This window comes from Phalacrocorax aristotelis, chromosome 8 (assembly GCF_949628215.1).
Source record: "Phalacrocorax aristotelis chromosome 8, bGulAri2.1, whole genome shotgun sequence".
NCBI classification, from domain to species: domain Eukaryota; kingdom Metazoa; phylum Chordata; class Aves; order Suliformes; family Phalacrocoracidae; genus Phalacrocorax; species Phalacrocorax aristotelis.
Window position 1 is genome coordinate 39242545 of NC_134283.1, and position 16645 is coordinate 39259189.

Below are 16645 nucleotides of genomic sequence, written 5' to 3' on the forward strand. Positions count from 1 at the left end.
CACACTTATGCATCACGCGACATGTGAGCACTGACAGATTCTCAGCACATCAGTTAAAGTCCTGGGCATTCAAAACCTTGGTAAAGCATCCCTTCAGGTTCTAATGTAAATGTTTAAACTGTTATGAATTATATACATATGCATATACATGCATAAGTGCTATATGTGATTATGTCATATTACATACAAAAAGTATTTGTGGAAGTCTAGGTTTCCTGAAATTAACATTTAAGAAAAATTGAAAATGCTTTAATTCAATTACAGGGAGATGCTGAAACCAAATTGTTTTATATACTGCAATCATTTTCCAAAGTGGGGGGGGGGGGGAAGCCAGTAATTACTGCTCAGAACTGAGTCTAAGCAACGTTTGTTTGCCTTTTTTCTCCTGCTTTATGTTGTGTGTTCAATTTATTACAGGCCAAAAATCTACCAGTCTCTCTGGTCCAGGAATAGCTTTGCTATTTGTGTCAGTAAGAGAAGTTTATTCATTAACAGTCATTCATATATTTAGTGTGCCAATTACTCCAGCACTTAGTTATACATCATGTTTTCAAAACCCACAAACTGATAATCCAATAATCCATAATAAACGTATGCATTGCTTTAAATTACAGGGGATACCACACTTTATTATCAGCCCATCAAAAATATTCTGGAAAGAGAATCTATTATATCTCAGCACATATACCTCAAAAATAAAGAGAAATCCAAAGTCCCAAAGGAAAATTAGATACAGGGAATATAGGAAATAAGATTAGATCTGTTGCTTAACAAAAATATCCTTTGTCAGCCTTTTAAAAACAAGACCCTGTGGGAGAGAGTAACAGCTGGTGTGTAAATGCAAACATTATGGTATTGCCAATATGATATTTGTTTCTGTTACAGTTGGGGTGCTTTAGAAGGAGTTTGCTATAAGTGGTTTATTCTGACATGCCTTTCTTTACGGAAGAGCATTTCCCATTTTGCTACCTGCCTTCTCGGACTGCAGTCACTTGGCTGTGACTAAGACATTTACTGACAACCTGAGTAGAGGCAGGGATGGAAACTGGCTTGGGGAGGGAGAGATGAAGAGGGCCTTCTGTCAGACAGGCTGCTTGACCAGCCTTTCCTTACACATACCTCTAAGGCAAAATGTTATTTCTTGAAAATACAAATAGATTGAACAATATTTACACAGGAACTTCCAGATGTCCTGATCTGTGGAGACATATGCAAACATTCTCTCGAGGTCTAACTTCATACACTGCACGTTCGTACCCTGGTTCAGTTGTGAATTCCTTCATGCAGAATGAAAGGCTACTCTTACCCTGCGACAATCCTGCCTCAACTTTCTGTTGTACCATCACATTTTAATAGCTGTAGTGATCCAGAAACACCACTGCGTTAGCCTGGGGATAGAAATGCACCTTGTACAAGTTAGGAGATAAAAGATAGCCTAGAACTGGCACCTTACCCAACTGGACACTGTCCTGTGAGGTTTTGAAATTGTTTGGGCCCGATTCTTGTCCTAATTGCACTTCTGTATACCAGGAACCAGCAGCATGACCTTCACTGAATCAAGATGAGACTTGGATGCTTCTGAACAGATCTGTCAGCTAGCAGGAGTGATTCAAGGCTACCGCTCCAAGTGATTCACAGGCTAACAGTTGCTGCCAGCCTCAGACCCTATGGGGTTGCTCTAACTGGCATTTCTGTATTCCTTCCTGTCAATAACAGAGCTCTTCAATTCCAGTTTTTAAAACAATAAGAAGATGCCATTGTGAATATGGTGCCTCTTAACTTTGTGAAATGGAAGACACTTTTTCCTAAAACAGACTTGACATGTAAAGCAGGTGATTGGAGAGCTGCCGATTCCAGCCCCTTGAAAATACAACAAAAAAGGCAGGGGAAGGAAAAGGACAGCAACATTCATGTTATCTCCAAACCTTCAGCTATAGCTCTGCAGTACTAGATAGCATTACAGAGAGACCTGTCAATGAAGCACTAACCAGAGACTTCCAGAGCCACAAGCTAAGCAACATAGCAGATATTCACAGTAGTTAAAGAGTATTTTCCTCTCGCTAAACAAAATCTACTAGAAGTTGTGCCTTATAACTTTTTGTGCCTCTGCCGAGTCTGTCGGCTCCTCCACGAAATAAAAATTATTTAGCACAGGCTTAGACTAGATGGCTTTAAGGACACTCTTTAGCTTCTTTGGTCTGCAACCTGTAATAGCCCCATTAGAGACCCTGCTAAAAGGGCTATGTGTTCAAGGTTTGAAAATATGATGAGGGAAACAATTCTACCTAGAAAACCTTATAAATCATTCCACAAAGAAAGATTAATCTGGTGTCATCCCAGTAGAAGCACAAAACATTTGGGACCCTGGCTTCTGCAGGGACTTTGATACACACTTCCATCCATCCATAACAATGCACTTGCATTTTAGGCAATTAAGATAAATCAGTGTAAAGTAAGTAAAACGTTTTCTAACACAACCTAATCTTAACATTCCTCTCTAAACAGCTGCCTTAAATGACTCCATACCTGCTTTTTGGATAGATCGGAACAAAAGAAAGGCTCCACAAATGTCTGGGCAAAAACCATTTCCCTCCCCCCCCCCCTTATGCAAGGGTGCAAGGAGCAGGAAAACCACAGATAAGCACCTTGCTTAACAAAAGCATTACAAAAAATGTTGCTATTTCTCACACACACAAATAAAATATCCTTTGTCTCTGAGGCACTGGTGCTGTGCAAAATCTAGGTAATATAGACTGGCTGTTCCCCTTGACTCCCACTGAACATTACCCTATACTGCAGCAAGTCCCACTGGCAGAACATGTATTCACTGTTCAAATACCTGAAAGGAACTGCTTCTGGAAAGAGATCAATATGTGGTGAGAATGGCAGGATCCTGCTCTTACATGTAAGGACATTACGTCATATGCATTTCTTACAGTGACTTCCTTCAGGAACAAGAATTTAGGCATGGGAATTTGGTCGCCCCTTATTCCTCTTCTCCCATGAAAGAGGTGTTGGAGACCCTTTTGTATGAAGCACATCTGCAGCAAAGGGCCCTCTGACCCTAAGTGTCTCAGATTTAACAGCACAGACTAAAGCCTAAGAAGTTCATTCTGCTACTGACCAAGTGATTCAAGTCAAAAAGGAAAGCACTTGTAAGCAACAGCACACTGCAGTTCCCCTGGTCTTGGGGAAAACACTTTCCTTATTGGCTTATGAAATTCATCTCACCAAATCCTCATGAGCCGACCTGGATAGAAAAGGGTCCCAACATCTGAATTAAGATGTTAATCAACGTCCAAAATTAAATTCCTTTATTATCCCAGCACTGACCAGTGATCATTCACCCGTCATAGAAAACCAGCAGAGAAGTGTGCGTGTTCTCATTTCATCCTCACATGCACGTTAAAAGGGGTCTCCAAATTTCAGTATTGAGAAGATGATGTCAGACCACCTAATGAATATAACTGCTATTTAGGTACTGATGAAAGACAAGGGTTTAAAAAAAAATAATCATGCTTTAAAATCACAACACCCAAATCAAACCCACAATATTTAAATATGTCAAATCACCTAAATATATTCATTGAGCTTCACTTGCTCATTTTCCTGGAGATTTTCCAAGAATCCCAAAGTGACTAGTATTAAGCTGACAGATAGGCTGATAATGCATTTTGACTTCTATCTGTTTTATTTGCCTGTATCAGCTCTCGCTGTTGTAGCGCATTAAATCAAGGTTTCACTATTTCCAGTAAATTACCCTTTTGCTATTGTTACCTTGCATACTTTCTATTGCCCTTTATCTATCAGCAAGAGCACAATGATTTCTATCCTTATGAAGTACAGTTACACCTATGCACCTCACACCTTTCAAGAAAAATGGCCCATCATATTCTCTCACATGCTAAAAAAGTCTCTTTTAGCATACTCTCCCCACCATGGTTTGATTCAATTTTTGGGATTGACAGAAGTAGTCATTCCAAGTGCTTTTGGTAATTTCAGTTTGGGGGGGGTGGAACGGAAAAAAAAACACACAAGCATCCAAACCTTGGGATAAATGAAACAGAAAAGGAAGGAGCAAGAGTAGCAGGAATTCCTCCAGCTGCTCCAGTGCAAGGCACTGCAAGGATCATTAGCAGCCATGACCAGACAACTCAACACCAGCCTGCCTGGCTGCTGACTTCTAGACCTACTTACGCAGCCCAGAAAAGAGCAACTTTTGCATTGCACTCAGCACAATAAAATATTGCTAATTCAGCAGGTAGCTTTCCCTTAAAGAGGGGGTGGGGAAATCACCTCCTCTTGGTTTCTCCCCCCCTTCCCCCAAAGCACCCAAACAATTTAAATATGTGCTTACAAAACCAGACAACAGAAACCATTCCCCTCGAGAGGAGGTGGTTTGCATTTGGTATTTCTTAGCCAAGACAATTGGTTGGTGCAAAATGCTGTAGAGCTCTTAACCTCTTGGGAAACTGCTGATAGCTCTAGCTGCTCTGGTCCTGGCGATCTGCACGCTTTGATCACCCTGGTGCTATAGATCAGATACACACCTCCAAGCTGCTCCTAAATCTCTACTGATACTTCAAGAGACCGATGCACAAAAACAGAAAAAAAACAAACCACGGAAATATAGCTTTTGTCCCCTCGGTAAGGCCAGAGCACAGGGAGGGCCTGCGGAGAACAGAAACAGATAGAGACAGATGCACCCGTCATTTACACGCGCTGAGCACTGCCCATTATGCAGACAATTATTTCATCCATAGAATGCACCATGGTAAGCTGCTGATTTGGGGACTGCACCACATCTGGCTGGTACATAGACACAGTTGGCATCCTGTAAATACATCTCTGCTGGATCTAAGTGCCAGCTGAGAAAAGCAGGAGAAATCTTAATTTACCAAACCCCCACAAAATTTGGATTGGGGGGGGGGAGGGGGAGGGAACAAAAGAACACGCTTTTGCACCTGCTTTCCTTTTGATTTCTGCCTCTTCATCTTTCCACTGTGGCTCACAGCCTGTTAGGAAAAAAAAAAAAAAAAAAAAGACAAAAAAAACCCAAATGCCTTCGCAGACAACCAGGGAACTCTCTTGTTTTTATCAGTTCCTTATTGCGGGGCGGGTAAAGAGGGAAAGAACTACGAAGAGGTTGCCAAGACAAGGAGTGTCGCATGCATGGAACAGCAGGGCTTGCAGTGCAATCAATCATCCTACACGCTGCCTTCTGACGGAAGCAGCGGAAAGCAGCTCCCCCCAGGCACCTGCCCTGCCCCTACGACCACTCACCCGGAATGTGGATCCTGTCCCCCTGCCCCCGCAGGGCTGGAGCAAAGACACAAATCAATAAATAGCAACAGAACTGGGATCAATGGTGGATCAGACCACTATCACCTGTGTCTGGATCAGCAGCGACACACAGCTGAGCCAGGAATCATGCAGAAAACCCGACAAAATTCGTCACTGCTCACCTTTACCCGATTTCCTTTGAAATTTTTTTTCTTCTTTTATTTCAGATTATGCAAGTAAAAAGATGATTTGTACAAAGCCCCAAGTACAGGCCCCTCCTCCCCTCTCTTATGGAGAACGTATAGCATAAAAGGGTCAGCTGTTATCAGCACCCTTTAAAAAATCCTTAGCTCCAAATGTCCTTGTTGGTGCCAAGAGACCCTGCACAAGACAGGCCAAGTCCCCCATTATAGCAGGATCTGTGCACCACATGTATTACTGCAGTTGGGAGTAGGGAAGCCAGATGCTCTCAATTCATGGGTGAGGCAGCTCTTTCTTATCTTGTGAAAACTGCAAAGGGGTTGTGGACAAAAGGGTGACTTTTTGTGGGGTATCTTTACAATCTTGTCTCTTTGTTCACACTCCCAGTGCTTTTACCCTCTGGAAATGCTGCTGAGCAGGGCAATAGTTCCTGGCATATCCACACACATGCGGATCTTTTTCCTGCACCAGAGCTCCTAATATCTGATTTACAAATTAAAATGTGTGCATCCCACATCTCCTGCCACCCCATGTGCCCGAGAATCGCAAGCATCCTCCAGCTTCCACCCCCATCCATCACACCCTGACAGAGAGCTATGGGCTTAGAAATCATCTCCCAGCAGCATGGCTGACAAAACACAAGCCTCATCAAACACAACCTACTCTCCTGTACCAACACGGGCCCTGCAGCACTGCCAGGGTTGAAAAGATGGGTTTTTTTTTTTCAGGGAGCTGAAGAGACCAAAGTCGGAGGCAGCGGGGTGGGGAGGTAAAGAGCCCTTCTGGGCAGGGGACACAGAGACGACCCATTCACTCCAGAAGTTACATTTCATTATAGTTCATTAATAAACTGATAAATTATACCAGGAATCACAGACAGCACAGAGGGAACATTCATCTCCAGCAGAGTATTTGCATTGCAGTGACAACAACTAATTCTATCAGAAAATATCAAAATGAGCTTTCTTATCATGCAACTCATTTTTCACAGTACAAAATACATACAACAGAGAGCCCCAGTTTTACTATGGGGCCCACAGTTCTGTAGGAAGGTTATGTATGTTCACTCGGGAGGGCTTTTCAAAGGATTTGTAACAAAAAGTTTCAGAAGATAAAACCCACCACCACTCTTCACTGCATGTGATCTCTCTTTTAAAAAAAGAATTATATTCATACCACCTCTGATTTATCAAAAAGTAAAAAAGCAGTTACAATATCCTTATCCAATCATAACAAGCAGCATAAATCCTTAAACCAAAACTAACTTTTAAAAAGCTGTTGTAGCAAACTATTTAAACTCATGAAAATGCGACTGATAGTGCAACTGCAGAGCTATAGATAGAAGAGCATCCATGAGTTCTCTTAATTCTCTGACACTCGTCTGGTCTGTGATCTAAAACCTTCTGACGTCAATTGAGGTTCCCACTGCAGCTCTCCATCCAAACACTAGATCAAGAGCACATCAGTGAAGAGAATATTGTTACCTAGAATCTGAAGGCTCATCTTGTAAAGACATTTTTTCCCTTATTTTACTGCATTCAGGAAGGCTGTTTATGCATAACTTGAAATATCTGACTAACCCCCCTGACTTTAAAGGGAATATTCAGTGTGTGTGAAGCTAGACACATGCTTTTGTCTTTGCAGTGACTTTTTTCCCTTTGTTTTTTACCAATGAAAAATGCAATTATAAGTCTTTTTTTTTAAAACCCTTAAATATATGTATATATAAGAGTCAATGGCAGCGTTTGTTGGATTTATTTCACAAGTGATTAAAACCTGAGCATTGACTTGTGCTTCTCCACTGTCTGAGTTATGCTTTCAAGACTGTCTCAGTGGCTTAAGATCACACATCTCCAGAAAGTCACTACTTGTGCTCCAAGAGCTGTAGACCCTTCTGGAAGAGAGATTAGTTGAGAATGTCACTAGAGAGAATGCCTGTGGCTTCAAAACTGAATTTAAGACACATTTTTATAATATGCAATAAGCAAGGGTGACATGCAACATATGAGAGTTTAAACAACAGTCCTTGTAAGAGCGGGGATCTTGCATGCAACTGAGCACTATACCCATGCAATTGGTCGTTGTCCCTGTGCTCTTCCCATCTCACCTATACAACATGCAGATTTCTACACACACACACCCCACAACTGATTGTCCAGTCATTTATTATTTTCTTACTGCTGTGTCCAGGCAGAGTCAGCAATTGTTCCAAGTGCTGGTGTCTTTCCACAGAGTTAATCAGTGTAATTGGGATGTTTTATAGATCTAGACAGGATGTTTTGCCATATGGGGTAGGAGCCATGGGCGTCAGGAAAGTGGCAGTGGAACACAGAATGCTTCAGTCTGGAGATTTTTCTCACTCCAGTAAAGTTGTTGCAGCTTTCCCTGGATGGGAATGATCACAGAGGGTTAATTCCCTGAGGTCCATGGAAAAGCGCCTCCCAGCTCCTCTCCTTCTGTACAGCCAGAGGGAGCAGCAGTAACGTGTTGTGCAGGACCTTTGAGAGTGTTTTGGGATCCTTTGGGTTAAAACCTTAACCAATTACAACCTGTGACTACTGCAATGCAGTTACTTCTAGTGCAAAAGCTTGAATTGGTTTAAACAGCTTACGGCACAGAGCACTACCATCCAGGATAGAGACAGCAACATTCTACAAGCCTACTTTTTCTTCCCTGAATAGGGATAAATAATAGCTTCTTGCCCATTTCTTTCTGAGTGACATGTCCTTCTCACAGGCTCTCAAATTCCATATTTCACCAGTCTTTCCGTACACGTCTCTTTTCCTACCCTGTCCTAACATCCAGGTCTGCTCAATGCTTCTTTTGCATAAGCTCTCAGCTGAATTAAGAAAATAACCAAGTTCAAATTTTCTCTGCACCTCTGAGAACAGGCTTTGCAAATTCACCCCTGTAGCACACCCCACATCCATACTGCATGGACTGTTGAGCATGACCACACGGATTGCAACCAGCACACCTGTAACACTCCGAGCTCCTTCTGCTCCGCACCATGCCAGGCCAAAGGTACAGCACTGGGAGTCTCTTCTTTTATCCTGTCTACGTCTATTTCTGTATGCCAGGAATTCAGACAGTGTGACAGAGAAAACATGCAGACAGTGAGTTCCATCCTTTTTAATTGAAGTGCATATCAATATTGATTGTGCTATTCATTTTGATAGCAAATCTAATAATTAAAAAAAAAAAAGTCTGCTTCCTGTCTCTGCCAAGCTTTTCCAGGCCAGTGTCTGGCAGCATTTCCCTCAAGATAACATGTTGATGTGCAGTCAGAAATAAAAGTCTGGGTACAGAGTTTAAGGCTGCCCCTTTTCCTTTTCACCAGGAAAATCTCTTAACTGTCCTTCTTCCTTCCGGCTGCTGGGGACAAGATGGAGATGGGCAGCCCCAGCATCAGCAGAGGCTGAGTACAGGCTGGGCTTTGCTGATCTCTGGTCTCTGCGCCCAAGAGGCACCACCTCAGGGACCAGGGAGATGGTACCAAGGAGATGGTCCAGGAAACCCAGGCAAGCAGAGCAGAGGGAAAATTACCACAGGTAACCCTAGTTAATCAGGGACAGCACGATGCATTTCTGCATCCAACCCTCTGATGTTCTCTTTGTAACCATGCCTTTCAGGCCTGCTGGAGTCAGTAAAAACTAAGATCATGGATTCTCCTGTGTCCCTAAGACCTCACACTGCTCTAGAAATGCCTGGCTTTGAAGGTATTGGAGGAAACTTCAGCCTGCCTCAAAGATCTGACAGCTATTTCTCTCCCATGGATACCTACTTACTGAAAACACCACATTTGAAGGACAAATGTGTGAACCAGCCCACCTGAACAATACTCCAATAGATCCCTGCCAAGCTTCCTGGCTTGTATTTTGTTTCAAAAGTAAATAAACCTCTTCAGAAAGGTTTGGGTTTTTTTTTGCTGAGCAGCACTGAACTGGGGTAAATGATCAGATCCCTTCTATTTCCCCAACCTGCAGAGAGCCTAATCAGAGGAACAAACCCAGCGCTGTTGTGAGCCACTGGTGTTGCACCAGTTTACCTTCACAGGCACCTAAGCCTTCCACTTTGCAGAGATAGACTTCCTCTGCAAATACTTGTTTTGCAACCGTTTGTGCTTCTGCTGCCAGACATTGGTTTTTACCCTCAGAATTAATGATTAACAGTTAAATTATTTGACAGGGGAATTGAGGCCCAGCGCTAATTAAATTCCTTCATTTCTCTTCTTCACAAAGAAGAAAAAAAATTCTATTTCTCAGTATCAGCATTCAAGCAGAACAGGGCAGTTTGTAAGGTTGGACTTAATTAGATGGACAACCGTGGGCACAGCGGAAAAAAAATCATAAAAATATTGGACAAGGGCCATATAAATGGGGGTGGAGGGCGATGGGAGAAGGGGGAAGGAGAAGGAAGAAACAGCCACCTGGGGAGCTGTGAACCAAGCATACCAACACCTCCAGGTCACAGAAAAGCCACTTGCTAAACCAAATAACTTTTTATAAGAATATATAATCTGTTTAGCCAAAACAAAGTAATGCTGGCAGAGCAACAGTGCCTGTACAGGCTGAGGGAAACCAGTAATAGGCAAAGCTTGACTGCTCCATTAAGGAATGTAATTCTTAGGTATCCGGAGCAGCTGGGCTGTTCACCTTCAGCAGCTTTCACCCTCAGTGCTTGCTGATGGGCTGGACCTCCTAGGGGCTTGGTGGCATCTGCTTACATGCCAGCGTTAATATCACAAAAGATTGTGCTAGTTCATCAACATTTGAAGAGATCCTTCCCATTACTGGTGCTGCGATGATCGCCTGATGGCACTTCCTCAGCCAGAACCACTAGGGATTATACCAGTAAATAAGATAAGTGACTGTCTGGCTGCTATTAAAATGCACCAAGACACTCTTGGCTCAAACAACACTCTTGCACCAATGCAAACTACATACTTGGGTTTTTCTCTATGTGTTTTGCCTTTTTTTATTTGGAGAATAAGTTTTCTCTCTGAACAACACAACAACCCACCCTAAATTTCCAATTCTCTTCTATCATCAATAATTCTCAAATCGCTTGGCAATTTCCGTCCCCTTGTTTCTGCTGGGTAAGGAGATTAACAGTCCTATGGGATTTTCGAGAGTGCTTCTGCAAGAACTAAATCCCAGAAAGCTCCCAAGGCAGTGGCCAAGAGAGACCTGGAATAGAGCAAAAGCTGATAGCTTTTTTGGGTGCCAAGCTGAACTGCCATAGCAAAGCTCAATTGTCACAACCAGAGTGAACATTTCAGTGCTGTGTTAGATGTAACCCATTCCTCCAAAGCATGGTGGGGTGGGTCAGCCTCTCTGTAGCTCCCAGGTTTTTTTCTACTGTTACTTCTGAGCTAGACACATCTGTCTCCTGCCCACAGAGCCTGCTTCTGGAAAGATTTTGCTATTTCCTCATCCCTGCTTTCTTGCCTTTTCTTGTTAAAATGTGGGGAAGGGGAGGGGGAGTTGTTACAACTAGTTTTAAGAAAACGTTTAGTAACCAAATAGAAACTGGAAGAGACTCAGAACTCATCATTCCTAGATCACCAGGGTAACAACACACAGCAGCCAGAGCTTCTAAAACACACACCAGCAGGCACGAAACCATGTTTGACAGTTCAGCGCATCTCCAAAGGTGCTCACAGAAACTGCTTGTAGGGATGGGCATGAAGCTGTGAAGAGCACTGGGGCTGTGAGAGGATCATCCTCTCTCAGATGCTTGTGAGAATCATTTGTCTTAGGTATATTCCTCCGTGTAGGAACTGAGCCCCTGAAATTAATTTACTTGCAACTTTGAAGCAGAAAGAATCAGAAAACTGCACCCAAGAAATACCAGCAGACTCGCTCATTGGAAGTGGAGTGAACATATTCAGCATGGGCTTCCACGCTGAACTTACAGAAAAGCTGAACACTGAATTCTGTGCTTTTTTCACCTCATTTTTTAAAGTGAATGCCAAGGGAATTGCAGTTTTAAATTATCTTTTTGCACTTTAAGCTTATTAGATTTGTATTGCCTCTTCCCCCCTGCCCCTACTCACAGTTTCCACTTTCATATACTTCCTCCGGTCTACAGTTAATGAGAAGAAGTCAGGGTATTGCACTATCTGGCATCTTGTTGCTGAAGTGGCAGGAGACTTTGGTTATCAAGTCATTTGCTGCTTAATTGCAGTCTTTTCTCTAGACTCATTGCCATGCAGACACTCTATTGGAATGCAGTAGTCAAGCCCAGTATTGATTGTCCTCCCACTCCCAGCTTTCTTCCTCGAGTTTGCAAATTAATTGCACCCTGATGTTTTCCTTGAGGGGTGGTGGAACAACAGCAAAAAAAAAAAAAAAACAAAAACACCCTAAAGAACATCAGCCATTCCACAACCCTATTTACCTCTGAAACACACTGGTTTGCCTTTCCATAGCTTCTTAAAGCAGAGGTGGGGACAAGACAAGAAATGGCAAGTGACTGTAGTAAAAGCTAGATCCACACCTTGTCAGATCATCTCCAAGCATGAGTGTTCATCAGCCAGTTTAGATAGGGTCCTGTCTGTGAGCAGACTGTGAAGGTATAAATAGTAAATTAAATCTTAGTTTTAGACTTTCACTGGAAATAATCTGGAATTTTTCTCCCCTCCTTATTGCAGAAATTAAACAATTTTAAACAATTAATTAAAAACCTAGTACTCGGAGAACTCTAATACAATTGCAGCTTGCAGAAGAAGCCAGACTGCAGTTGTGAGTTTGCATGAATGAAAACCAAGGCTTGGCAAGCCACCAGCTGCTAAGACTACAAAAGAGAGTCAATGCAATACAGGTTACTACTTGACTTCGACTTTTTACTCTTGACTTTGAAATTATGGCACCCAAGCCCTTTTGAATCCCATCCATTTTTATAGTCTCTGGGGAACTCTGTGGTTCAAAATGCTCTTGTCAAGGCCTTGTCTAGACAACTCATGTCTTTGGAGTCTCAGCTCAAACTTGCATTTTATTAATAGGTCTTTGGATGCAGGGTCATATTAATGTTATGCATAGTAACTGTCCCTAAATTCTTCCTGATAGATCTTGGATCAGTACTTAGCACTACTCTTCTGAAAGACAGCAGGTTTGACTACTGCAGACTCTCTTGAGACAGGAAATGCAAAACTTCCCAAGGTGAGGTCCTCATGCTCTAAGAGGACTCCATGGTGCCATCTGTGAGGACATACGTAGCTAAATATCTTATGCCTGTTGTAAACATGCTTGAGCCTCTCAGCTGTTTTGCCATAGTGACTTCTCACAGTTCTCACGCAGCCCGTGTACTTAAAAAGTTCAGGAGTTCTGCAAAGGGTGAAGCAATGAACCTCACTTCCTCCTGAGCAGCTTTCTTTGCCTTGTTATACATTTGCGTTGCAGTACTGCCTGTAGGCTTTGAATGGCATCAGGCTGAGACAGCTCTTGCCCTAAGCACATTGTCACCCACGGGGTTTTTGGGGGGGTTGGGGTTTTTTGTTTGGGTGGGGGTTTTGTTGTTGTTTGGGTTTGGTGGTGGGGTTTTTTGGGTGGGTGTTTGGTTTGGTTTTCTTTTTTGCTAATCTAGGCAGTTTTACACCACACTTTCAGACTGGGAACAGATCTGTGTTTGAGTAGAATCCATATAACCTTGGGAAGGATCTGAACAGTGTCTATTCCTGTCTTGGAAATCAAACCTTCTTGCAAAATTGAGAATGAGCACCTAGTACCAGCGGTCACTTGTTCCCACACAGGTGGCAACAACAGACACTTCCTAGGCCCAAATCATCACGCTGCAGATCTTGCATACTCCCAGAGTCAGAAGGCACATTGCCAGCCTTAGATCCTCATCTTCTACAGATAAATTGGTAATTTCATTCTTTCTGCCCCAGAGGCCATACAGGTCCCAGAAAGATTTCATTTCCTTTCATCCTCATCCCAATATGAGTATCATTTCAGGATCACACTCCAGACACCTCCCAGTCCAGAGACCGTGTTGCTGTATTGAACTCAGACCCCTGCATTGCAGGTACCAATAGCAAATGCTGGACTGACCAGCAAGCAAAAATACACCTATCCCCTACAGTCTCAAAGGCTCTGCAGAAGCTGTGCAAGCACATGACAGTCATTTAAGCCTCAAATTCCAGATTGCTCTGATCCTACCCGCCTTTTGGAAAATTAGACTGTCAAAGTACCAAATACCACTCCTTGCTATTTGCCATGTAATTAAGCAGTAATTGCTGCCCAAGGCTAATCTCAGAGTGTATTTTTCCTGTGGAGCTCAATGCCAGAGTTCACGTTTGTAATTTAGTGGCACGCCAAGGAGCTATACCTAAACTCACAAAAGGATTTTCTCCACTCATCATCTCTCTTCTACTTTGGTGGCAGCTGGGATTCTGTATTCAGAGATGTTTGGGCTGGGCAAACAAATTAGCAGAGACTAGCTTCATTAGGAATTCACATGGGTACCTATCCTTCACAGCAGGAATGAGATGCTGACTGCTCAGTTTCTGGACCCCAAACACTTCCCAGTATGGGATGTACGCTAAAACCTCCTCTCTTTTTACTCACACAGCCTGGCAGCCTCCAAAGAAGCTGAAGCAGCAGCACGATCAGCCCCTAAACCCATGTCTCCTTCTGACTTCTTGGATAAGTTGATGGGGCGAACTTCAGGATATGATGCCAGGATCAGGCCAAATTTTAAAGGTATGCAAAAACCCTGCTTTTGTGGCTTTGTTCCATTTTGGGACCAAAAACTGCATGCAACCTTCATGAATACCTCCCTGACTGTATATAGAATATGAACAATCTTTATGTTTATATGAAATATGTATGATAATGATAGATTTGGCATCTCAATCCCTTGTAGACATCTGAAAAGGCATCCAATTTCCATTCAGAATGCAAACAACCTCATAATACCTTTACATGCAGGAAGCACTTCAATATCAACACATTGAGGGATCGGGGATCTTGCCAAACCAAGAAGTGACCAGCGGGGAGATGAACATCTTATGGATTAGGAGAAAACCCTTCAACTTTCCCCCTAAGTCACTGCCCACAGCACCTTCTGACAGTGGTCCCTCCTTACAGCCACCAAAGTCAACAGGAGTCTTTCCCATCAGCTCCGGAGGAATTCAGCAAGATGCCAGGGCAGCTCTGACCCATGACTGTCCCCATAGTAGAGGAACTCTTAAGCTAGTGACCAACACAGCCCCATCACAACAGTTGCATTTTACACCTGATTTCCCCAGTTTGTCTTGTACCCACTGGCAGCCAAACAGCACAGAAGCAGGCCTTGGAAGAGGCAACAGAACATCTTTCTTTGCTCCTGAAAACAACTCTTCTATCAAGGGTGAGGTTTCTGGGATTTTTTTTTTTTAAACCAAGCTCACATTCACAGAGCTGTTTGCCCTTGAATCACAACCAGAAATAAAGCAGGACCTACCCCCTCTCAGCCACTGTCTAGCCTTCTTCAGTGCTCATTTCATTCACTTTTTTTTTTTTTCCTACCACCAATTCCTCCTTGCCCCAAGAGTCACTGGCAATGCTAACATAGGGCTCCCAGGACCCATTAATCATAGTGACAGCACCTGCCATCCAGCTTCAAGAAATAAGCTCTATTCTGGGCTTTTAAATCCGAAGATAGGTGGGAAGCTTATGTCCTAGTAATCAACTAGGCAACAGAACACACTGCTGGTTTTATCAAAATCACAAAGAGTTAAAAAACCACTCTTTAAACCTGCCTACCACTAAATTATGCACACACACACAAAAGAAATTAAACTTAAATATTTAATGAAATGTATACATTATCTTCCTGCTCAAGGCAGCTGTATTGCATTTTTATTTCAGATAATTTAATTTCAGTTTTATTTCAATGAACTACACCTTCCCCACAGGGCAGTTTTGCTGGCTTAGCCTCCCACACATAAATCAGGCTCCAGTTTATATGGGAGGCATAGGAGGTGTTTTACAGAGCTTGAGGTTGTAGCTCTCAAAGCATGTCATTTAAATTAACTGCAGTAACTCATAAGGACATTTTAATGGCTTAGATCTAAATTAAAATAATACCGAAGATCCGTATCAGATTGATTTTTGGGGAGGGAAAGATTAACAAAAAGAAGATTGCAGCTTTTCAAAAAATGCATTAAAGTCTGGACTTAGCTGGGGATTCACATTCTGAGAAGAAGGAAGAAGCATTTGGGCTTTGGTTTAAGATGGAGGATGAAGTCAGGCAGGCAGGGGCAGAGCTGAAGCCAGCAGGTATGGGACAAGGGACCTCTCACTGAGGCTGTACCCTTAACCCTGTTGCTGGAAATCTATATTCCTCACAGCTACATCCCTCTGCAGAGGTGATGCATTTCAGTGGTAGGCAGGGAAGTTTCTAGAGCCTCACACAACCTAAAACCCTGCAGAGTGCTCACAGCCCACCTTGGATGCACTGGGAAGAGTACAGTGCCTCAACAAGAGCTGGGCTGCCCCAAGGAGAGTCGTCTTCCAGGCAGTGGGCCCAGCTCATCCCACACTCAACTTCATATCAGGAAGAGGAGGGCCAAAATCTTCCATGCATGTCAGAGCCATGAGCACATGCAGTCAGCCAGGAGGTCAGCTCAGCATTTTTCTTGTGCTGTGCCCTCTGGGAAGGGAAGTCGCATGCACATGTATCTTCTGTATGGTTCATGAGATGGATCTAAAGAAGACAACTGTTACTCCTGAGCTTAATGGGAACACTACAGAAGGGGTGAAATAAGTGTTAAAGCCTGATCAAATGTGTGCTTGCAGCTGCTGGAAAAACTTCACAAGCCTGTTGGATAAGAGGGGCTGGTGAAAGAGGCAAAAACACCCCACCATTTTGTATCTGATATTTTAGCCCATGCCTACGTTTAACAGTCTGGAGGAAGAGCTGCACAGATTGAATATTATGTGAGCTGCTGCTGCGCTGGCAAAGGGCTGCTTGGGAGCTGCTTAGACAGAAGCCTGCTCAGATTGCCTGGGACTGGAACCAAGAAAATCCCAGCCATAGAGAGCATTGCTGATACGTGGCTGCAATCCCACTCCTGCAGAGGACAGGCACAAAGTTTCAGAAGAAGCCAAAGTAGGAGAGGAGGAAAGGGAAATGAAGAGGAGTAAACCAAGCTCCAAATGTTACTTAGCAATCA

The 16645-nt window shown here is 43.1% G+C and overlaps 1 protein-coding gene and 1 long non-coding RNA gene across 4 annotated transcripts in view; one reads left to right on the plus strand and one right to left on the minus strand.

Moving 5' to 3' along the window:
- The window catches only part of LOC142061506 (uncharacterized), a 190358-nt gene that overhangs the window by 163975 nt on the left and 9738 nt on the right, over positions 1-16645 (minus strand). Inside the window, exon 3 of one of the 3 annotated variants that reach the window (XR_012662139.1) lies at positions 15277-16176. The exons of the other annotated variants lie outside the window; for them this stretch is intronic. This is a non-coding gene — a long non-coding RNA (uncharacterized LOC142061506). Of the gene's footprint in view, positions 1-15276; positions 16177-16645 lie in introns of those variants that run through there. 3 annotated transcript variants of the gene reach the window in all.
- GLRA1 (glycine receptor alpha 1) overlaps positions 1-16645 on the plus strand; it is a 41148-nt gene that overhangs the window by 2182 nt on the left and 22321 nt on the right. The window contains exon 2 of the mRNA XM_075102658.1: positions 14059-14189. Within this exon, the coding sequence (XP_074958759.1) occupies positions 14059-14189 (131 nt within the window). The remainder of the gene's footprint in view (positions 1-14058; positions 14190-16645) is intronic.